The sequence below is a fragment of the Gorilla gorilla genome, chromosome 7 (genome assembly GCF_029281585.2).
Source record: "Gorilla gorilla gorilla isolate KB3781 chromosome 7, NHGRI_mGorGor1-v2.1_pri, whole genome shotgun sequence".
Taxonomy (NCBI): domain Eukaryota; kingdom Metazoa; phylum Chordata; class Mammalia; order Primates; family Hominidae; genus Gorilla; species Gorilla gorilla.
The window spans coordinates 136,740,419-136,765,926 of NC_073231.2; the positions used below are offsets into that span (position 1 = coordinate 136,740,419).

The 25,508-nt window shown below is 40.9% G+C and overlaps 1 protein-coding gene across 3 annotated transcripts in view; it reads right to left on the reverse strand.

The window, feature by feature from the left end:
- ADCY8 (adenylate cyclase 8) overlaps window positions 1-25,508 on the reverse strand; it is a 260,945-nt gene that overhangs the window by 169,599 nt on the left and 65,838 nt on the right. For all 3 annotated transcript variants that reach the window (XM_004047533.5, XM_019031861.4, XM_019031860.4), the window contains exon 3: window positions 3,024-3,154. In XM_004047533.5, coding sequence (XP_004047581.1) covers window positions 3,024-3,154 — 131 coding nt within the window. The remainder of the gene's footprint in view (window positions 1-3,023; window positions 3,155-25,508) is intronic.

The window sequence follows — 25,508 nt, forward strand, 5'->3', positions numbered from 1 at the left end:
GGCTGGGGAAGAGGGTGGAGCAGCCAGTTGGCTTTGTTCTCCGACTTGGGCTAGGGACCGTCCTCCTCTGCTTTCAAGGCTCCGGTCTTATTTTAGCACCCTGCAGCCTCGCAGTGGGCAGGAGACGCCCAGCCGCCCCGAGCTGAGTTCATCTTCCCGAAACCCCCGGAGCTGCGGGCATCTCGCCACGCTGCTCTGAGAATAGCCCGGGAGCAACCGGGCCGGCGGCTGGTTTCTGCATCAGTTCTCCTCCCCCTAGTAACGGCTCTGAAAACGCGGAGACACGGAGAGCAGAAAACGAAATTTTAATGTACGGTGGTGTGAACTTCTGGAAAAGGGTCTCCAGCACAAGAACTCAGTTCAATGACTTAAAATAAATGGGCGGGGTTGGAGGGGTGGGGGCAGAAGTAACTAGATGCTTAAGAGTAACGGGAGCACTGAAAAAGGATTCCTGCAGAAAGCGAGCCGCCGAACATGCTGTTTATTGCACTTAAGGCACCTGAGCATGTTGGTGTGGACGCGCTGGCTTGTTGAATTTTCCTTATTTTTCTTTTTAAAGGTATTTTTCACTCCTTCTTTCTCCATGATGACAGGTACTTTCATCATATGTCACATATTTTATTTATAAATTTATATGATTTGTATATATTTATAGATGAGTATGTAATTAAATATTTATTTACATTTTCCCCAAATATTCATGCAATTTCTGCTTTCTCTGGATCTGCATTCATGGTCAAGCCATTTTGCCACCAGGGAAGGAATATGGAACACCACCTATGATTCTCTGCATGGACCGTGGCTCTGCCTTCACTTCTGCTGACCCCTTTGCTCAGAATTCATGTATTTGTGTTTTTCACTTGGCTGACTTCGTCTCAAATAAAGCCAAGAAGAATCATCATCTCTTCCAGGAAGGTTTCTCTACCTATCTCCCTGTCCCCGCCCTCCACCTCCTTGCCCCAGGTTTTCCTCCTTTTATGATCTCTTGGCATTTGTGGCCTGCTTAATAATCAAACCCCATATTCTATTATGATTAATAGGTGCCTATTGTCTTAGAACTAGTATTGAAGAGTTCTTATTATGTGTGGGACCAATTCCTAGATCTGGGGCGCATCTCTTACTGGAATTGCTGTTTGACAAAGGGCTGTTTTGCAAACTCAAGCATCTAAATCAGTGTAGCTCAATTCTTGGACAAGACCCTGGGAATGACCTATCCTGCTATGCCTGCTGAAGGGTTGTGTTGGAATCATGATCTCTACTGAATTTTAAAACGTGTGTTCCTGCATGCCAGGAGTAGAACACCTACAGATGCTGCTAAGTGCAAAATTGTCCTCTGTCCTGCTGACATTAGGAGGAAAGGAACTATGAGAATAGGTTTGTCACTTTTGAAGTTGCTTAATGTAAGGACTCTGACTCTATGTTTGGGAAATTTTTACCTTATGATATTTGGTGGGTGGGAGATACAGTTCCACTGTATAAGCTGAAAATGCCAGAGACTTGCTTTCCAGGCACTTAAAGAAAATGACTGGGCTCAGCCAATCAGACCCATCTGCTCCAGGCTTTAACTTGAGATGCAAAGAAGCAGCAGGAGCAGGAAGTCAGGGCAGAGCAAAGACAGCAATATCAGTTTCTGGGGCTGTAGGAGGAATTGCAGTGGTGGCGTGCCATGTCAGGGGACAGGGTTGATTGCACAAGCAATGGACTGGTCAGAGACAGTGGCAGTGGCCTACTAACTGGCCTAGTGCTCTGGCTTGATTTTGCCTATGCCTTTCACTCTATGGCCTTGTTTCATTCTGGCCCATTTCCCTCATGTACTTCTCCATTCTTCCCTAATTATTCTGTAATCCATGACATAACCTTTCAATACATTTATTATTATTATTATTATTTTTTGAGATGGAGTCTTGCTCTGTTGCCAGGCTGGAGTTCAGTGGCGCGATCTCAGTTCACTGCAACCTCCGCCTCCTGGGTTCAAGCAATTCTCCTGCCTTCGTCTCCTGAGTAGCTGGGACTACAGGCATGCACCACCATACTCAGCTAATTTTTGTATTCTTAGCAGAGATGGGGTTTCACCCTGTTGGCCAGGATGGTCTCAATCTCTTGACCTTGTGATCCGCCCACCTTGGCCTCCCAAAGTGCTGGGATTACAGGCGTGAGTGACCACGCCCGGCCAATACATTTCTTTTAAATCAGTCATGGTTGGATTCTTTTGACTGCAACTAGGAAACATGTCTGAAATGAACTACAATATACTGAATGTTCTACTACTTGCTTAACTCTGCCTGTTTTATATTTTGTATTAATCTTCACTTATATGATCTACATAAAACTCTGCAAAGTGGCTAAGAAGATGCTCATTTTACAGGGAAGAATTTTGAGATCCAGGTAAATAAATTTCCCAAGATCACAAACAAGGAATAGGCAGAATCGGGATTTTAAAGCTGGTGTGCCTCACCATGGAGTTCACCCTTTGATTTTCAGTACATGCCATGTTGTCCAGTGTTGTGCTGGGCACATAGAGGGCACTGATGCATGGATGGGGGAGTGAGTGGGAAGATACATGGATGGATGGATAGATGGATGGTTGGCCAAAAATATGTTTGCAAAGGAAAATAAATTGTCATCCTTTTTGTATTGTTTTAAACACACTTATGAGAAATATAAGGAGGGGATGTATGTGATCACGCCTGAAACCCCCAGATTACATTCTGGGATTATTTTTCTTATCTTAGTCTAAAAGGTGTTTTCCTTTCCCACTCAAAATGTAAAGACAGACATGCCCACTGTAGGAGAGCTAGGCAGTAAGTCAACCAGCAAATATAATTTTATCTGTGACATTCTTCTCCAGCCTTAATTTGGAAATGTAGAACTCTCTGATGAATAATCACTAGGTAATGAATTAATCAACCAGATGAGGAAAGGTGCTGACATTCAAGCAGACAGAAGTCACGGAAGTGCAATGAGAGCACCCAAACACACATGGATCATGCGGAGAGCCGGGGCAAGGGTGTTGTGTTTCTCACCTGACGTTCTCATAGCGATGGATGTAGATCCGATGGAACTGGTGCTGCAGGTGCTCATCTTCCACATTGGTCATGTCGTTGATCATTTCCAGGACAACAAACCGGGGGAGCACAGAAAGCACGAGCCGCTCCTGGAACAAATGAAGAGGGATGGTCCTGTTAGGCTGACCAGCGAGTCTCAGATGGGAGGGTGGAGGGTGGAGAAGTCATGGGGCTTTTGGATGAACTCCCTTTGGAATTGCTAATTTCATACCATTCTATGAATACGACAAATATTTATTGAGTACTTATTATTTGCCAGGCCCTCTGCTGGGTGTTGGATATATAGTGGTGAACCAAATGGATGTGGTTCTGACTCTGGTGGAGCTTACATTCTAATAAGGAAGATACATTAAGTATTACATACCCAAAGATACCTACACACATTTACAAAATGTGATGAATGCCATGCAAAAACAGGTCATGATGAGAGAGTACAATGGTTGATGACAGCGATGCATATCAGGGATTAAGAATGGCCTTACCAAGGAACTGATATTTAAAATTGAGACCTGAAAATTTGGAAGGAGTCTGTCCTGTGTAGTGCAATGAGAAATCCAGGAATTAAAAATAATAACTACAAATATCCTGAGGCAGAAATGAGCAATGGTGTGGCTGGAGGGTGGTGATAGCAATGAGGTTGGAGGTGTAGCTAGATCTTGCAGGTGAGCATACGATGTTTGCATTTAATTCCAACTACAACTGAAAGCCACTAAATGGCATTAAGCAGCAGAGTGACGTAAGTGGATTTATGATTTAAAAGATCACTTTGGCTGGGATTTGGAGAATGTGTTCTGGGGAGAAGCCAAGGCTGGAGGCAGAGGGACCAGGTGGGGGAAGCTCCTGGAGTGTCCAGGTGAGATAAGATTCACAGAACTGGCAACCGAGATGTCAGGAAAGAAAGAGGGTGTGCCCACCATGATAGCTAGTTTTGAGTTTGGTTGCCTGGGAGAGTGAGCTACACTTACAGAAACAGGGAACATACAAAAGAAACCAGGCTTACAAGGCACTAGCTCTTTATCAAAGATGAGAGGAAGTGAGACGCACGCAGCCTGAAAGTGGGTTCCTAACACCAAACAATAATATTTCTATTGTGATCACCACTGTAGACAAAAGGAAAGTAATGGGTTAACTAGCAACATGAATTAAATTCTAAAATGTCTTTGTGTTGTGGAAACTAGGCAAGAGGCTGGCTTCTGACACATGGTTTACTTGGTTATGTGGTTTACTGTGATAGATGAAGTTTAATACTTTTAGTTGAATAATAGAAAATAGGGTAATTATCATTGATATGACAATAATAGGTCATGTGGAAGTATCTAGTTGAGGCATATCACTATAGAGAGATAAAATTTTTCTTGGTCTATGGTTTACTATAGTGTCAAACAGTTTAAGACAGGCACGTTCTAATCATCACAGTTCCTCATATCTTTGTAGTTATTTATGGGTATTAAGCCTTGTCACCATTCATTCTTTCATGTGTTTCTCTCGAAACCCTGACAATCAGCTTGCAGAAATAATCATTTTCATATAATGGACAGACTGAGTCCAGGAGAGATTAAGTTACTTGCACAACCTGAACAGTTAATCAAGCAGCAGTTGCAGGGTGCGGTCCTTTCCCTTGTTATTCCTTGCTGGGATTCTTGGTGAGATGGGAAAAGTCTTGGATTGAGTCTGATGAAGAAGTGTAGATTCCAACTCTATCATTGGATATCCATTAGGTAAACTACCTCATCTTTCTGTGCCTTAGTTCCCTAATTTGGCAGATATTAATAGCAATAATATCATCTACTTCAAAGAGTTGCTGTGAGAATTCAATGCAATAAAATATGTGAGGGGTCTGGCATCAAATCCTTCTCCCTCCTCTCACCTCTACTTAACTCTGTCTCTCATGCAAAAGGTTTTATTAATGAAGTGCCCATTGAATGACATATGATGAAGCCCTTTCTTCTCTTGAGTGCTATCCCATCACGGGACTAAGAGGCATGCTTTCTGCAAGTGCCCCAACATCATGTCCATTTTGTGTTCATTTGTGCTATTTGTCAACTTCCCAGGTACTTGTGGCCCTGCTCTCTCAATTGCTGCTGGGTGGGAGTAGGTGCTAATTACAGCTGTGAGGGGCACTAGTGCTCTGTCAATGGCTGGGGATGTTTAATTAAAATGCCACTGCATCTGCACTTGTAAGCGATAGAGCTGTAATACACAATCCACACACACTCCAGGACCCCAAGGTCAGTTTGTAAAAGTGTTTGATTGCAAACCATCCTTACACTAGTGTTGTATTACAGTGATGTTTTAATAACCAGAGTGAGAAAAACGAAAGAACTTATGTTAGGAAGAGAATGGCACAGGAGATAAAAAGGTGGTGATGCAGCACATAAAATGATCCAAGTGTAGGGAAGAAATGGGAGCTGAAGAGAGACACAAAAAAGGTATTCATTCACAGGACCTAGTTAAGAAGATGTTCCTCCCTGAAATTCAAGTCCATGGACATATTTATAAGGCTATCCCATGGATTCTGTGATCTGACCATTCATCAGAATGTCTTGAAGGTTCATAAAAGTGCAGCTGCCCTGACCCCACCCACACCTACTGAATTGGACTCTGAGAAAAATGGTCAAGCAGGTGGAGTTTTTAAAAACTCCTTAGGTTTTTGGGATACTCAGGTAGGATTGAGAAATTCTGGCCTATCCTGTGGCAAGCACTACTAAGCACTTTATTATACTCAACCTTTACTGTAGCTCCATAAAACAGATTATTTTCCAAATAAAACAAACACATGGTTATAGTAAACTGATTACCTAGCAACATGAGCACCTAGATCATAAATAGCAAAGAATTGAAACTAAATTCTCCTGATTCCCAAAATAGCTCTAACAACTGCACTTCCTACAAAATGTATTCTAATCACTTCTTATCTGATCCACATGGCTCTTAGAAAATTATAAATTAAGGCAGCACGTGGGATATTCCTATGATTGGAGCTAACAGTATGCAACAAAGCCTCTGAGGAGGAAAGAACCATTGTTCATTAAGGAAGATGAGGGACGAGTTTCTAAGGAGGGTTCCTGAAAAATGGGTGAGGGTTCAAACATTATATTTATTTATTTATTCATCTAACAAATATTTATTGAGAACATACTACATGTCAGCTCAGTTCTACATATGGGAGATATATAGATACATAGAGAGTAAGACAGCCAAGATTCTAGAGGGAGACTTTATAGGTAGAGACTGACAGGCTCCCAGAATGGCATGGAAAGATATGCATTCTTACTTCAGAGCTACCATCTAGTTGGCTCTGAAGCAACTACTGTGGGCCAGGGACTGAGTTAAGAGCTTCATATATAATTTCATATAACATTCAGCATAACTCCATGGCAGAAATAACTCATTGTAGATTAACAAATGACAAAATGAAGTCTCGGAGAAGTAGTTTCTCAAGGTTATACAGCAAAGAAGGGCCAGTATCTAGTCTATCAGACCCCAGAGCCAGTTGGAAGCTTTCCCTTCACCTTATCAGAAAGCTGTTCCTAAAAAAATCCCTCCAAGCCCCATTTTCGGAAATTGAAAATGTAATTACCACTGCAATTAGTGGTGCACAATTATGTCTACAGTTAAACAAAACATACACATGATACTCAATGATTACTTAATTGAATCCTTAATGCAAACAAATAAAAATAAAACAGAATAGTGCAGTTAAAAGAAATCAATGGAAATATGTCAAATGGTGCCAAAAATTGTTGCTACCATACATTATGCAAACTAAAAACATTTTTTAAATGAAAAATTAAGAAACTTTACAACTGCAATCTAAGATGACCCATAGTGGGTTTCCTTTTGTGGAACTCAGCTGCTTTTCAGACACATGGACTCTGCATCAGATTTTCTGATGCAAAGAAATGCCTAGGGAAGCAGTTATTAAATGCAACTCATCTGAAGTTAAATGTGTGGAGCCAGGCCGAGTGTGGTTGCTCAGGCCTGTAATCCCAGCACTTTGGGAGGCTGAGCTGGGAAGAATGCTTGAGCACAGGAGTTTGAGACTAGCTTGGGCAACATGTCAAGACCTCATCGCTACCAAAAATTTAAAAATTAGCCAGGCATGGTGGCATGTGCCTATAGTCCCAGATACTTGGGAGGCTGAGGTGAGAGGATCGTTTGAACCAGGGAGGTCGAGACTGCAGTAAGCTGTGTTTGTGCCACGGCACTCCAGCCTGGTCAACAGAGAAAGACCTTGCCTCAAAAAAACAAACAAACAAACAAACAAAAAAATCTGTGGAACTAGATTTGTATCTTTGAATGGAAAAGTCCAGCTCTCCTTGGCTAACCCTTGTTTTCTTCTCCCACCCCTGACACACTGTAGGATCCTGTAATGAGGGATAGTCTTGTCTATCCTCACATCCTCTATTCTGAGCAGAAGATCATGGGATATTTATTGTGTTAAACTGAGCACAGGTCACTACAACGCGTGCTACTCTTCTTCTGTCCTTAAATATCCTTTCTCCATTGTCATTTCCTGTGGTTTGCACATGGACTCCTACTCATCTTCAAATTTTAGGGTAAATCTCATTTCCGTGGTGAAGGGGATTAGTCACTACCTCCAAAAGCATGTCCCTTTGCTCAGATCTTTCTCACAGCATTTATTACACCACATGGCACCTGTTTGCTTATATACCAGTTGGTAAACTCAGAGCTCTTTGAGTTCATCTTTTTGTATCCAAGGCCCAGAATAATGCCTTGTGGTATGGTTTGGCAAATCTCATCTTAAATTGTACTCCCATAATTCCCACGTGTTGTGGGAGGGACCTGGTGGGAGATAATTGAATCACAGGGGTAGTTTCTTCCTTACTATTCTCATGGTAGTGAATAAGTCTCACTAGATTTGATGGTTTGATAAGGAAAAATCCTTTCACTTGGCTCTCATTCTCTCTTTGCCTGCTGCCATTCATGTAAGATGGGATGTGCTCCTCTTTGCTTTCTGCCATGATTGTGAGGCTTCCCCAGCCATGTGGAACTGTAAGTCCAATTAAACCCTTTTTCCTGTATAAATTACCCAGTCTCGGGTATATCTTTACTAGTAGCATGAAAACAGACGAATACAATAAATTGGTACTGGGAGTGGGGCGTTGCTGAAAAGATACCCCAAAATGTGGAAGCAACTTTGGAACTGGGTAACAGGCAGAGGTTGGAACAGTCTAGAGGGCTCAGAAGAAGACAGGAAAATGTGGGAAAGTTTGGAACTCCCTAGAGACTTGTTGAATGGCTTTGACCAAAATGCTGATAATGACAGGGACAGTAAGGTCCTAGCTGAGATGGTCTCAGATGGAGATGAGGAACTTGTTGGGAACTGTAGCAAAGGTGACTCTTGTTGTGTTTTAGCAAAGAGACTGGTGGCATTTTGCTGCTGTCCTAGAGATTTGTGGAAATTTGAACTCGAGAGAAATGATTTAGGGTATCTGAGGGAAGAAATTTTTAAGCAGAAAAGCATTCAAGAGATGACTTGGGTGCTGTTGAAGGCATTCAATTTTATAAGGGAAGCAGAGCATAAAAGTTTGGAAAATTTGCAGCTTGACGATGTGATAGAAAAGAAAAACCAATTTTCTGAGGAGAAATTCAAGCTGCCTGCAGAAATTTGCATAAGTAACGAGGAGCTGAATGTTAATCCCCAAGACAATGGGGAAAATGTCTCCAGGGCATGTCACAGGTCTTCATGGCAGCTCCTCCCATCACAGACCCAGAGGCCTAGGAAAAAATGGTTTAATGGGCCAGGCCCAGGGTCCCTATACTGTGTGCAGCCTAGGGACTTGGTGCCCTGTGTCCCAGCAGCTCTAGATGTGGCTGAAAGGGGTCAATGTAGAGCTCAGGACGTGGTTTCAGAGGGTGCAAGCCCCAAGTCTTGGCAGCTTCCACATGGTGTTGAGCCTGCGAGTACATAGAACTTAAGAATTGGGGTTTGGGAACCTCTGCCTTCTGGATTTCAGAAGATGTATGGAAATACCTGGATGCTCAGACAGAAGTTTGTTACAGGGATGGGGCATTCATGGAGAACCTCTGCTAGGGCAGTGCAGAAGGGAAATGTGGGGTCAGAGGCCCAACACAGAGTCCCTACTGGGGCACCATCTAGTGGAGCTGTGAGAAGAGGGCCACCGTCCTCCAGACCCCAGAATGGTAGATCTACCAATAGCTTGCACCATTCTCCTGGATGTCTTTGGGTTATGACATGTGGGAAAAGTGATGCTTAGTGAGCAACATAATCCCTTGGGAGTACCCAGGACATACCCCAACGCCCACAAAAAATATGTGAATAAATCTATTTGTTCATAAATGATGCTTTATAAGCAAGTGGGTAGTAAAAAGAGAGAGTTTCAGACATTAAAACAGCCCAGTTTGTAAATAATTGTAGAAAATTGAATGAATAAGCAATAATGAATGCATCCCACTTTCTTGAGGTCTTTATACAAAAGTTACCCTCTCATGGAGACCTCCCCTTATGCCCATATCTCAGTGGTCACATGCTCCTGGCCTCTCATTTCATGTGCTCTGCATTAGCCTCTTCTCACGCTGCTAATGAAGACATATCTGAGACTGGGTAATAATAAAGGAAAGAGGTTTAATGGATTCACAGTTCCACTGGCTGGGAGCTCTCACAATCATGGCAGAAGACAAAGGAAGAGCAAAAGGACATCTTCCATGGCAGCAGGCAAGAGAGGCTTGTGCAGGGGAATTCATGTTTATAGAACCATCAGATCTCACGAGACTTATTCACTAACAGGAGAACAGTATGGGGGAAACTGCCCCTATGATTTAGTTATTTCCACCTGGCCCTGCCCTTGACATGTGGGGATTATTACAATTCAAGGTGAGATTTGGGTGGGGAAACAGCCAAACCATATCACACTCCTTTCCTGTTTTATTTATTTTTTCTTTCTTAGGACTCAATATTTTTTAATTTTCTGTAAATTTTATTAACTTATCTTGTTTATTGTCTATCTATTTCACTTAAATATAAGCTTTATGATGATATGCCTTTTGTCTCTTTTGTTCAGTACAATAATCCCAGCACCTAGAATAACACCTGGTTTATATAGGTGTTATTCTCAATATATATTTGTTGTAGGATTTCTGTAATTACGAACTTGATTTAACTGATCCTTGTCTTTTCAGTCCACTGTTCTACAAGTAATAATTGTGAAGTGAGAGAATATATAATATTGTACAGTTGAAAATTAAACCCTTATTGTATTACCGGTTTTTAAAATATTAAACTATATTAAAGTATATATTGACATGTATTAACATGCTCTCTATTTGAATAGATTTATGGAAGGTTTGAAACTGTCTTATGGAAGACATTGGAATTGTCTACCTTTGATTTAGTAATTACAATGTTGACTTTGCCACCAGAAATGTTCATATGGTTTTCTCGGTTACAGGAAAAATGGGTGAGTATAGATACCCAATTTACACATTCTTCATTTAATCTTCCTCATTATTGAAAATTTACCTTAGTGTAACATTTAACAGAAAATAAAGTAGCTATAAAGCTGTGACTCATAATTCCTGTAACTGTTTCTAGTGCCAAGCACAGCAATAGACAGAGAACATTGGTGAACAGACCAAGCAAGACATGAAGGCTGCATGGTCTGGCAGGATAGTTGAGGTAGTAATCAAATAAGCATAGTAATAATTATACAATTACATCTGTAACAAGTTATGTGAAAGAGACACAAATGGTTCATTGAGAGTCCAGAGTGAAAGGATTAACTTAGATGAACAGTTAATTGAAGGGTGTGTATGCAAGCATGTACAAATGTGTTTATGTGTGTGCTAATGGTTGTGGAATACCATTCTAACAGAAGAGAGCAGTATGTGCAAAGGCCTGATTGAAGAGGGCACAGCATGTTTGAGAAACCAAAAGAAGGATCATGGCTAGCATCCAGCCAAGTGCAGTGGAGTAGAATGGCGTGAGGGTATGGAGACATGCTGGGCCTTGCTGGGTCTTTATCTCGAGAGTTACCAGAAGCAACTAAAGTGTTTGGCTTGGAGATCAGAGAAATGATCACATTTAGATTTTTTCAACATCATTCCAACTGAAATACAGAAAAGAGTAGATTCAATGAAATGGTTAATATAGAGGGAAGGAAGAATGAAAGGAATTAAATGGTTAATGTAATCATCCAGGCAGGAGATGAAGGAAACTTAGACCAAATTCATGGCAGTGGAGATGGAGAAACATGGGCACATGGGAGGGAGACTTGTAGGAATTGGGACTGTGAAAGAGGGAAAGAGGGGTATCAAGAGGACTCCTGGGTTTCTGGACTTGTAAAGGATGGAAACTTGGATCTACCTGAATAGACTTCCCATAGGCAGGTATTAATATTTACTCTGTACTGGGAAAGAAAAATGACCCAAGCATGTACTGCTTAACTTTCTTACTTCTGTCCATGTAGACATCATTAACTGACTTGAACACTGGCTCTTGCTCAGCCTCCAAAAACAGCACTGGCAGGCATCACTAATTGAATGGAATTAACAAAGGAAATGAAACCTATTTATTACTCATCCTTGGGCTATCATTATGAAGCAAATCCAGGTTCTTGCTTGACCTTATGATTTCAGCATGTCTTACTTTAGGTTGCACAGAGCAAGAGGGTTTCTGCAGCCACCTAGGCACAGGCGAGAACGATACAATCAGAAAAAGAGCCTGGAAATGGTCAGAATGGGAGTGGATAGGACAACTACATTGTCTTGCAATGAAAACAGAGCATGGATGGGCTAGTGCCAGAAGATACAGCAACAACACTAAAGTAGATTGAATACAAACAGGCGAAAATTCAAGCAGGGGAAAGGGGAGATTCTATCAGTGAAGAAATCTGGGATGGGACAATGGCCCAGGAGTAAATGAATGTGAAATGGGAAGGCTGTGGTGATCATATATGATCATATGTCCGGTGTCTTCTTGGAGGATATGAATCTGTATTCTCATAGGCAGGCCAATCCCATAGATTGCCTGACTTAGTTTTGGTTTTAACATACCTCTTAGTCTCTATTATGCCACTTACCGAATTTAAACCCTGCTGTTCTTAGGAGAAATTCCAAACCCCTTATAATACCTACTGACCACTGTTTGGGATTCCAGTCACTCTTTCCCTTCCCTCTCATTTTTGGCAAAAAGCACAAAGGAGGCCTTTTACTTCCTTAAAATCTCCAATCACTTTCTTTCTTATTTATTTTTTTGAGACGGAGTCTCACTCTGTCACCCAGGCTGGAATGCAGTGGTGAGATCTTGGTTCACTGCAACCTCTGCCTCTGAGTTCAAGCAATTCTCCTGCCTCAGCCTTCTGAGTAGCTGGGATTACAGGTGCCTGCCACCACTCCTGGCTAATTTTTTGTATTTTTAGTAGAGATGGGGTTTCATCATGCTGGCCAGGCTAGTCTTGGACTCCTGACCTCAAGTGATCCACCCACCTCGGTCTCCCAAAGCGCTGGAATTACAGGTGTGAGCTACTGTCCAATCACTTTCTTAACTCTGAGTCTTCATAAATCTCTCCCCAGTTGTTCACAGCTCCGAATCATCCTTCATAGTTCTGCTTTAAAGTTGCTTAATGTTGTTTCCCTTGAGAGGTCTATGTACTGTTGCCCTGCAACACAGAATCTTTTTATCCTTCGACTTCCCTTCTTGTAATGCTCATCACACATGTTTAGTTGTCTGGTTCCCCTAACAAGACTACAGATGCTTTGAAGACAGTGATTCTGTCTTCTTTGTTCACTCAGGATCCTCAGCAACTTCCTCAGTGCTTGAGAGTAGCAGGTTCTAAGTAAATATTTCTCGAGCAAACTTGTGAACATACAAAAGGCAGGGGCTGTATCCAGCTCATGGATGCATTTTCTGCAGTGACCAGTAATGTTCCTGGTAGAGAACACTGGGTAAATAGTTTCTAGGATCATTTGAGCCCAGGAGTCCAAGGCTGCAGCGAGCTATGATCATGCCACCGTACTCCAGCCTGGGCAACAGAGTGAGACTCTGTCTCTAAAAAGAAAGCAAAATTATTAAATAGTCTTTAAGTGGCAACACTCGTTAGATCCTCAAGTCATCGATGCTTTCATGGGATACTTTGAAAACAAAATTTTACTGGTAAAATTCTCAAGCACCCAGGCTTGCCAGCCTCCAGCCAGTTGTGCTACTGGCAATCATCCCAGCTTCTCCCTTTGTAAAGCATTTTCTGCAAGACATGGGAGTTTGCCTGGAGTCTGCTAATAAAAGCCCATTTTCAACACTTTTGTTTCCCTCACATTTGTTCACTGCCTGAGAAACATCATTTAAATTCCCTGAAAACACACTCTGAAATAAAATAGGAAAGTTTGCTCTTTAATACGATTCCCAACTCCTGCTGGGGCGCAATATATCCTTTTCTGGCTTTGGGAATCAGAAGTACCAGCTTCTCTCCTGGAGCCAGACTGTGGCCCTGGGTGGCCTTTGTGCTCACATTCTGCACATCTTTTTCTCCCTGAGTTTTTCCATTTGCATGAAAAGAGACCCTGGATTGATTCAAAGTCCATTAGTGGCTCCTGTCTGGATTCCCCTCTCATCTCACATAACATACTCTATTCAAGTCGTCAAAATGGTTTTACAGGCATCAATTGCTACAGTGCACCCTGAGGGGAAGTCAAGGTGAAAACAGTGAGGGATTCAGGATCTTTATTTTATGCAAATGCTTATAGCAGTGAAGATAAAGGTATCAGGGCAGCCCTGTGAATCAGACAGCACTTTTGGGCTTACACATAGCAGCAGTGTTTCTGAACAGCTTCAGGAAGAGCTTGCCACTTTCAGCCTCTCACAAATAGAGAGACTTCTTATTAATCTCTTTCTCTCCACTGCAGGCAAAGTGGCATTAACTGGAGCCAAGGTCCAGGCACTGGGGAGAGACTTGTTCTGGAGTTATAAAAAATATCTGATTGTTGTTGATCACACATTACGTAGCACACCAAGTGCTTCCTATTTATTGTCTAATTGAAACCTCACATTAATCATAAGAGGGAATATGATGCTATTTTCATTCCATTATACATATGAAGATATTGAAAATCAAAGAGTTTAAGTAGATCAGGCAACTCAGAGTCACGCATTTGGTAAGTGCATAGTGAAGACCCAAGCCCGTGTTTTTCTTTCTTTCTTTTTTTTTTTTTCTGAAACTTGGATCATAGTTCACCCATTTAATCATTTATTTACTAAGTCCAGGAGTAGGTGGCTTAGTGCTTGGCAGGAAGAATCAGCAGAAAAGAAAAACAGACATGGTGTTCACTTTTGCAGAACCATTGTTCTAAAAGCAGCAAACAAACCCTGTAGTGAAGTTTAAGGGGAGTTTGTGGCTGCTTTAGCAAAATGGTCAATGAAGAAATTTTCAAGGAAGTGATGTTTAACTGGTACCTGAAGGACAGAAGGAGCTAGACCTGTGGAGAGCTAGGGAAGGATGTTTTAGACACAGGGGAACAGTCAATACTGAGGCTATTGTATGCTGCCTTTTATTAAATTAAATCATTTATGTATTCAACAAGTTTTTTATTGAGATCCTACTTAAGACAATGTACTGTATTAGACGCTATAAATTTAGAGTTGAACAAGGCAGACATGATCCTCTATTTCATGGGGGGTTTAGTCCCCAAGATGACAGGAGAGGGGGAGAGATGATAGTCATGGTATCAGAGAGGTCCAGCAGTAGTTTGATGAATACTACAACAGTAAGTCAGGAGCAGGCCCATGCTAGAGATGTGGGAAGGCAATTCAGTTACTTAGGATTGATTGGCTGTTCTATCAGCAGCAGGTGAGACCCTGGGAAGGTTTTAGATAGCTGAGAACAGAAAGGAGGAAAAGCTGGGCTTCTGCATGGTTTATCATCCACACTCAGAGCAAGACAGAGACCAAGTGTCAGAAAGATCTATGGAGACTAAAAACTAGAAATAAGAAATTCTAGAAATAAGAAATAAGACATGCTTATCACTAAAATAAAGGCTTTCCACCCCGATGTTTTAGACTGTGAGGTTACTCAGATGGGTCATACATTCCTTTGATCATGCTAGATCTGTACCTGGGATGCCTTCTCTAACTGGTCTGCTGAAGTGACACTACCTCCATGAAGTTCCCCCAAGTCCTCATACGTCATGTAGACCTGCATCCTTCTGCCTCACTGAAACCTGCATCAACCTTTAAATCATCACCTGTACCACCTTAGTGTGGTAAACGCTCTCTTGGCTGACATCCATTTAATCAACTCTCTGTCTTAATTGACTTACTGGACTAACCCACTCTCTTCAATCACTCTCTTACACATGTCAGTGGATCAGGCCACTGCAGGGTGAAAGGTTCCCAGATGGTAAACAGATTTATAAATACCTACAGCTTCTATTCTATCTGTAGCCCCATGCTGAACAGAAATCACTGAGCTTGTCCTCAAACCCAGCTATGTTAGTTTTATCTGTTAGTGTATTTATGTGATTTAATTAAATATTAAATAAAAGACTAAGTAAATAGGAAAAGAGAGATGCCCTTTGCATGATAACGAAATCAAATACTTTGGGAAGACTTTGTAATGTTGAGCAGCTAAAACAATGACACTAAATTAGATGTCGGCAAGATAGCTGTAAACATCTGTGAAAAAAATTATAAAAATCTGGAAGTCACTCTGATAATTTTGAAAGTACTTTTAAATTCTCAGTACATTTTAAGGAACTAGAAATATTAACTGATGCACTTTGGCTATGGTCTCTGTAAGAAACAATAGATCAACACTAAAAAAATGCTTTCCACAGTAGTTGAACTAACTTACATTTCTACCAACAATCTATGACAATATATAAGCATTCCCTTTTCTGCACAGCTTCACCAGCATCTATTATGTTTTCACTTTTTAATAATAGCCATTCTTACTGGTGTGAGATAGTGTCTCATTGTGGTTTTGTATTGCATTTCTGTGGTGATTAGTGATGCTGAGCATTTTTTCATAGGTTTGTTGGCCTCTCGTATGTCTTCTTTTGAGAGGTGTCTGTTCATGTCCTTTGCCCACTTTTTAAAGGGTTATTTGGTTTATGCTTGTGGGTTTGTTTACATTCTTATAGATTCTGGATATTAGATCTTTGTCAGATGGATAGTTTGTGAATATTTTCTTTCATTCTGTAGAAATGGATTTCTTTCATTTTTTACTCTGTTGATAGTTTATTTTGCTGTATAGAAGCTCTTTAATTAGGTCCCACCTGTCAACTTTTGCTTTTGTTGCAATTGCTTTTGAGCATTCAGTCATAATTTCTTGGCCAAGGCTGAAATCCAGAATGGTATTAAACATTGAGTGCACATGGGCACAAAGATGGAAATAATAGACACTAGGGACTCCAAAAGGGAGGATGGAGGGGGAAACGTGTGAAAAACTACCTGTTGGGTACTATGCTCACTGACTGGGTGACAAGATCAGTCATTCCCCAAACCTCAGCATCCCATGATATACCAATGTAACAAACCTGTACATGTACCCCTGAATCTAAAATAAAAGTTGAAAATAAAATAAAATAAATAAACCTGTGGTATGTGTCTACATCATCAGGCTACATCATGAGAGTCACACATTCAACCTCATTAAGTAATGTTATGTTCTTACAACATACTAATAGCTACTCTACTTACTAGCAATGTGTATGCCCATGAACCCACATTCAAACTTGATATTATCAGAATATTTGATTTCTGATAATCATTTGAATGTAAAATGGAAATTTATAGAAGTTTTTTTTAAAAATGGCTTGGCATTATTTCAAAAGAATAGATAATACATTTATCATTTTATGTTTAAGTTACAAATAAAAGGTTTATGTATAATTTTTCATAGTTCTTCATTTTAGTTTGCTTTTTCCATTAACCAAGCAACAGCCCATACAGACTATTTCAGCTAAAAGGAAATTTGCAATTTCTGTTTGAATGTCTGTCATCCTCCCTAGAATGTGAAATATTTGAGACCAAGATGTTTTCTCTACCTCCAGAACCCAACATAAGCTTAGTAAAAAAAGAAGTGGCTGTATTTGTCTGGACTCCTTTGGTCATCAAGATACTCATATTTTCCTCAGTATTCACCTGAAGCAAAATCACGCTTGATCATTAGTAAACTGGGATGACTTATGGAATCTAAGGGCGAAACTGAGGCTGGACTTTGGGAACAAAAGAGTCTCCATGACTCATCATGACACCCTTAAACTTGGATCTCTGCTTCTCCTGAAGGCTAGCTTCCTCATCCCCTCTCACTTCTCAGCCACTAAGACCTCTGGATCCTTGCACCTTATGTCTAGGCATTTGGAGGAAACTTGTTCAGTTTCAGTCTCAACATGTCTGAATAAGAACTCTGCATGGGTCAAACAATGACTCCTGCCTAAGGTACATGACTGAGGTGCAGGGCCATGAGAATAAGCATATTATGGGGGTCACTGTTAAGAGTGGGGTGGGTTAGGTGCAGAGGGAAGAAGGGAAGTCCCAGAAAAATGACGGGCAGGGCAGGAAATAAATTGGTACAATAAGGCTGCCGATGCATGTTTGTAGAAGGAACAGATGAATCAAAGGCAAATACCTAACCCAGACCAGCATCAAGTATCTAACCCTAAAAGGGGGGAAGCAAAGCAAGGAACCTGAAGTGATAGTAAGTGACTGCAAGCGGCAGCATAGTAGAGGAATCATGCGCATGATCCTGAAGCTAGGCTCTGGGTTTGAACCCTACCTCTGCCCCTCTCCAGCTCTGACTTGGGACAACCTGCTGAACCCCTCTCTACCAGTTGCGTCCTGTGTGAATTGCAGATGATAATAATAACATCTATTTTATAGGGTCGGTGTGGGATTAAATCAGTTAATATTTATAAAAGAATTAGATAGCATCTAGCACATTGTAACCACAACCCAAATGTTTGTGAAATTTACTGGCAAGCCTGCTCTATTTTAATCATTGTTTTTGAACTTTAATTGTATATTGGTGCTAAAGCTTTCACTCTTAGAAAAAAGGAATTACCCAGAAAATATAGGGGAAATGAATAGACTTCATATGTGAAAAGGCAATTGTGCTACACAGTGAAAACTGTTAATAATTTGAACAAAAATTAAAAATTTTTGTTGCCAAAATCTTGACTCTGGCATTTGGGTTTATATATTAAAGGGTTTTTAATGGAATTTTCACCCATAACTGTTTCTAAAAGCCAATTGTGAGCATAGCATTGCAGAAGCTGTTGCTTAATTGGCTCCTGAAGGCATATTCTGTAGGTTCACTTCAGACTGATTCAGCAAGGAGGTTGGAAGTCTGGATAACATTCATGTCTATTTGTTAGTGGTCTAAGACCCTAGGAATTTTGGTTCTGCTCAGAAATATTAAGACTGCAGTATTCTTGTGTCAAGCAAGCTTGAGCTGAATCCCGGCTAAGCTCAGCAACTCGCTTGCTCTGTAACTGTGATAACTTATATTGTTCCTTTGAGCTTTGGTTTCTTCATCTACAGAGTGAGAACAATACCTGTCTCCCAGGATTGTTTAGACTAAATGACAAAGCTCCTTATGAAAATGCTCCTTATAAAGGTGATTAGAAAATAGCAGTGGCCATCAGATATGTTTTAATTCTTCCCAGTGCTCAACTCACAGGCCATGGTCTGCATTACTCTATAGTCTATACTCCATAGATATGGTATGTGATTTAAAGAATGAGTCACAAAATTCAGGTATTCAGGTTTCATATTTTGTTGGTTTTTTTCTTTTTATGTTTTTAAGGAGTGAAGATTTTCTCAGATGCCTTTATTAGCAGTTCTAAAATACATCAAACTGGAAACTTTGGGACAAAGCTCTTTCCTGATTTGTTCAATCATTGCTAGATGCTCACTCTGTGCCAGGAGACCCCAATGCATAAGGCAGGCCAAGGCCACACTTCACAGACAGAAGCTCAGGTTCTGTAAGTTAGTTGTGGGAACTCAGGCAAGTTACTTAACCTCTCCAAACCTCATTGTCCTCATCTGTAAAATAATAGTAGCTCCCTTGTGAGATTATTGAACACAGTGTGATATGTTCTTGTAACATGCTTAGTGGCAGTGACACGCCATGGGCATGGGCAGGTGGGAGAGAGAGAATGAAGAATGGTCTGTACTAGATGCAGGCAATAAGAGGGACCGTGGTCTGTAGAGAATTTAAAATCATAAAAAAATGACTAAAAGTTATTCTGCTTTTTTTTTTTTTTTTTTTTTTAAGACGGGGTCTCGCTCTGTCACCCAGGCTGGAGTGCAGTGGCGCATCTCCGCTCACTGCAAGCTCCGCCTTCCGGGTTCACGCCATTCTCCTGACTCAGCCTCCTGAGTAGCTGGGACTACAGGCGCCCACCACCATGCCCGGCTAATTTTTGGTATTTTTTTTAGTAGGGACGGGGTTCCACCGTGTTAGCCAGGAGGATCTCGATCTCCTGACCTCGTGATCTGCCCGCCTCGGCCTCCCAAAGTGCTGGGATTACAGGCGTGAGCCACCGCACCCGGCTAGTTATTCTGCTTTTTATCATCACTATTCCTTGGCAGTTTTAAATAATGGCAGTGAAAAAAACAGTCTTTGCTCCCAGGTGACTACTTGATAGATGGTGTGGCATCATGCACATCCTCCGTGGCTCTCCACCCTACTCCAGTGATTAGCTCTTCTCATGTAGAATAACCCACGATCAGTTTAACCTTAAGTAATGCTTAGGACATCAGCGGTGTTCTTTAGCTGAGGTCTCAGTCTGATATAGCAACAATTCTAACACTATGAAATAAAGAGGAAGGCACTTTTTTTCTTTGATAATAAAATGATAAACACTTGGGGAAAATGCTGAGGTCTCCTGAAAGGTATTTAGTCAAGTGTGAGGAATAAAGAACACATTTGCGAGCCCAGAAGACATTAGACACTGAATCTACTGCTAAGTAGCCCCCTTTGGAAAAAATCTTTCTCTTAACCACGTCTTGGGGCTTAAAGACTTCAAAGTCTTTTTAGAGAGTGCCAAAACATCTTTTTACAGGAGTTTCGCTACTTCTATCAAGACGCAGAAAACACTGCTAAGCATTGTGTCATTAAGGACTGTGTGAAGGTTAACTTTATGTGTCAACCCTCTGGGCCATGGTGCACAGATATTAGATTATATGTTATTCTGGATGTTTCTGTGAAGGTGATTTTGGACAAGATTAACATTTAAATTGATGGACTTTGAGGAAAGCAGATTGTCCTTCATAATATGGGTGGTCCAATCAGTTTGAGGCCTAAATAGAGAACAAAAAAGCTGACCTCTCCCAAGCAGAAAGGAATTCTGCAGCAGATGGCATTTTGATTTGAACTGCAACGTTGGCTCTTTCCTCAGTTTCCAGTCTGATGGCTGTAGAATTTGAATTGCAGATTCTGGACATGCTAGCCTCCATAACTGAATGCACCAATTCCTTAAAATAAAGCTCTCTTTCTTTTTCTCTCTATCTACACATTCTCTTCGCTCTGTTTCTCTGTGGAACCCTGACTAATATACATAGTATAGTTATTATCATTGCTGTTGTTACTGTAGCTATTGTTATTATTAACTACACTTGTAGCTCCCATCATTTTGTCACGTGAAGACCCTGTATTGAGTTTCTCAGAACTTCCAAAATGTGTTCCTGGCCACAGTGATTTGCCAAAAATAGATTGTAACCTGGGTGTGCAGCTCTTGGGGCTGCCAGAGTCTTCAGGTCAGTCACCTCTAACCATGAGCAGCATCTTTATTTAGCCCTAGAGCAAATCTTAACCCTTCTTATGTATGTAATGATGTGGACAAAGTTGGAAGAGACTGCTTCTTATGCATCATCTCCACCCCTGCCAATAGGGAACAGATAAGGAAACTGAGGCTCAGAGAAGATTAGGGACTTGCCTAAGATCACACAACAAGTGAGTAGTGGGACCAGGATTTTATTAGGGTCATTATCTCTGAGCTTTATTGATGCAGTGTCTTTTCCTCTTAATTTTTGTATCCTAATATATTTTGTTCATTTATCTTATGTTCTGCATTAAATTATAACTATAGGGTCCTTTCTTCAGGGACAATGACAACTTTGTGAGTTTCTGAATAGTCCCTGGCTCAGCTATGCATGTGCTTTCAACCTAATCTTCCTACATCCATGCAGCTTTGCAGGATTAACTCAGTTGCCTGCTCCCTAGATCAGCAGTCCCCAGTTCCAGGGCCATGGACTGGTACTGGTCCACGGCCTGTTAGGAACTGGGCTGCACAGCAGGAGGTAAGCAGTGGGCAAGCCGGCAAAGCTTCATCTGTATTTACAGCCACTCCCCATTGCTCACATTACCACCTGAGCTCTGCCTCCTGTCAGATCGGTGGCAGCATTAGATTCTCATAGGAGCGCAAACCCTATGGTGAACCATGCATGTGAGGGTGTAGGTTGCATGCTTCTTATGCGAATGTAATGCCCGATGATTTATCACTGTCTCTCATCACCCCCAAGATGGGACTGTCTAGTTGCAGGGAAACAAGCCCAGGGCTCCCACTGATTCTACATTATGGTGACTTGTATAATTATTTCATTACATATTACAATGTAATAATAGAAATAAAGTGCACAATAAATGTAATGCACTGGAATCACTCCCAAACCATCCCCCTCCACCCTGGTGTGTGGAAAAATTGTCTTTAGAGAAACCGGTCCCTGGTGCCAAAAAGGTTGGGAACTGCTGCCCTAGATGATATTGTGTTGGTTCCACTAGTTGGAATTCACCAACTCTGGTGGAAAGCCATTGGAGGTGTTTTCTCATTGTTTCTTTTTTAGGTCACTCTCACTTCTGGTTGCAGAATGGCTTATAGAAAAGCAAGAATGAAAACAGACCCGTTAGGTTATTCTGAGTATCCAATGAGGTTATTCTGAGTGTCCAATGAGAAATGACAGGGACTTGGAACATGGTGGCAGGGAGAGAGGTGAATGGCTTTTAGATCTACTTTTGCTATGGTGTGACAGATTGGCTATGAGGGATGGATGAAAGAAAGGCATTCGGGATAATTTTTGTGAAGACTTGGCACATAGAAAGGATTCAATAACATTAGGTACTGATGTTATTAATATGCTCTCTGAAGTCAAAGCCTAGTGAATCTTACACCTCTTTAGGTTTAGCACAAGTCTGGTATACAGTAGGAGCCCAATAAACCCTTGCTTGCTGAATATCTCTGGTGTGTTACTGTGTTAACAAGTGGTCATTGTCATGTTAATTATTGTATGTTAATAACAAGCTCCTGGTGATAGAGGTAGACATCACCTGTATTTGGTACTCTTGCTTAGATTATTTATAAGTCAAAGTATTATTTCCAGTTACAGAAGCCCTGCTGAGAAGGAACCTCTTACAAGAGGGTTAAGTGTGAATTAAGGATACTGAACATGATATTGATACACATAGAGAACCCAATGTTATTTGTATATTACTGCAGAACTTACAGTTCTGTGTTTTCTCATTCGCATGTCTCTATAATCACAATTTTAAAAGGGGTTCATTGCTCATCATAATATCATTCATTTATCTATTGAGATAATCATTCATTAAATATTTTTTCAAACTCTCAAAATGATGCAATTTACTGAAGAAAAGGTTACTACTCTTACAGAGCTTCAGGGAAGTCAATAAGGATAACTGAGTGTGATAAATGCAGTGATGGATGGAAGGTTAAGGACAGTGCAAGCCCAGTTAAGGATGTCTAGTCTCAGGGAAGGCTTCCTGGAAGAGGTGATATGTGAGCTGAGTTTTGGAGCACAAGTAGACTTTAGCTAGATGGATAAGAGTGACAACGGTTTTAAGTAGAAGAAATTGTATGAGTGAAGCAATGATGATATGACAAAGATGATGTATTCATGGAGCTTCAAATAGTTGGATGTGGAGATAGGCAAGGACCAGATTATAAAGAGGCTTGTGTACTAAGCTGGGGAATATCAACTTCATCTTGAAAGCTATTGGGGGCTACTGAAGGATCTCTTCTTATTTGAAGTACGATTGACATAGAGAATAGTGTACGTATCACAGGTGTACAGCTCTATGAATTTTCATAAAGTAAAACCACTCTCATAAACAGAATCTACCTAGAAGCAGACCATAATAGAACCCTAGAAGCCCCTTGCGTCCTCATACAATCACCACTCTTACAAGGAGGAGGGAATACGTTATTTCAATAATAAAGCAAAAGCCCAAGAGAGGATAGCAATCATTTTGACGAAACCATTACCAACCATACTCTTACTGAGCACTTACTATGTGTCAAGCCCTGTACATGAATCATCTCATTTAGTCCTCACAACAACTGATGAGGTAGCTGTGAGATTTCAGTGTATATAGGTCAATACAGAAAAATATATGTCCACAGTCTGCTGTCATCTCTCATCATGTGTGTTTTGCTAAACCTTAATGTTCCAGTTGTCAACATGGCTGGGATCAATTTGCAACACATACACATACAGACAATGAAACAGATCAAACTTAGACCTTGATTCATTTGCTTTGTAAGGACAAAACAATTTGCAAGGTAATAATAATAAAGCCAGAAATAGGACAACATTTAAAAAACTTAAAAAGACCCAAAATATCTATTTTGGAATAGCTTCCCGAGTCTGAAAAATGGTATTTCTTAAATGATCAAGGCAACCAAAGTAGGGTACTTTGATATTCTCTTAGGGCCAGCTTATATTTATAAACCTGTTTTGTAGGTAGAATGAAAATGTTTTGTTCATTTAAAATGAATATTCTTTCCTGGCGGTCATTTAGGAAACCACATGAATGAAGCCCAACACATTTGCCACCCTGGTCTTATGCTACCTGTGAGAAGAAAGCAATTTTATTCTGGAGTATGACAGGCTAGGTTTCAGTACATTTTCTAGCTGAGTGACCTTCCTTCAGCATCAGTTTTTTCTCCCCCAAACCATCTGGGATAAGGAGATAAGCATCAGTTTTTTGTTTTTTTTTTTTAATCTGTAAAATGGGAATGATAATTAGCCTCTCATGGAGTGGCTCATGTGAAAATGACAACTAGAGTCACTAACATAAGTGGGAGCTAAATCCTTCTCCACATTTATTTTCTTTTACACTTTAAACCCTTAACATGAAACAGAAAAAAAGGCTAATACTAGTGCATTTACTTCCATCCCTTGCCTCTTTGACAAGTCACAACTATCTACAGTATCTACAATAAAATTCTCCCTTTTCCTATAAGCCTGTAGGTACGTGTGTTTTTTGTCCAGTTGTATCCTATAGAGTTTTGGGAAGGGAATCATGGACAACCCAAACTTACTAAATGTGGTAGATTGCTTGCACATATGTGCATAATAATTCCTTTTGGGTAATGCCTTACATGTTGATTCTTGGCTTAGTCATGCTACTTGCCTTGGCCAATGGGACAACAGCAAATGTGGCATAAGCAGAATCTTCAAAATTGTTTGTACGTTAGGGCTTATGTTTTCTTTTGCAATGCTTGGAACCGTGAGACAGCTATATGAACGTACCTGCACTAGCTTGCTGGAGGATGAGAGGGCACATGGTGAAGAATTAGGTGCCCTGGTCCACAGTCTTCCAAAATACTAGGCATGTGAGTGAGGCTGCCCTATACCATCCAGCAGCCAGAGTCAGCAGAGCTGATCAGACCAGAACTCTCCAGGCAACACACATTTGTGAGCTAAGTAAATGCTGATTGCTTTAAGCCACTACATTCTGGTGTTACTTTTTTACAGAGCAAAAGATAATTGATACAATGAATTAACACATATGGAAAGACAGGATGGTTGATTAGGCTACATGACTAGGAAGGAGGGCTAACGTCTTCTGAGTGCTCCTGTTGTGTGTGGCAGTTGTCACCTAGCTTACCCCATTTGATCCTCACAGCTACTCAATGGAGCAAAAAAGCATATTTTATAGCTAAGAAAATAAATCCAGAGAGATACTATATATCATTCAAGGACATATCACAAAGTGGGAATTAGTATCTTGTTTTATAGTTCTGAGTATATTGACTCAGAAATGAAGAAATTTGCTCAAGAGATTCAACAATGCAGATGACAGAACCAGATTTGAAAACTTGGTAAGCTTGACACACAAGCCAATACTCTTTTGAATACTCTTGATAATATGTGTATACAAAGTGCTTCCAAAGCTGTCTCTCTATCTGTAGAGTAGACTAGCACTCTATCCAACAAAGCACCCTTCGTTTGTGTGGCCCATTATCCCTTGATGGGTTTTCCACCTCCCTAACTTCCGAGCTTTATTATCAAGAATGGCAGCCTTTGCTGGCTCCTGTCTTGGATGAGGGACAGATGCCCTGTGCCCGGGATGCTTTCTCTTGGGGGCCTGAATCCTGAAGAATCAAAATTACTTACAAGCTAATGGCTCTAGCTAGAGACACTAGAGACTGATGAGATCCAGCTGG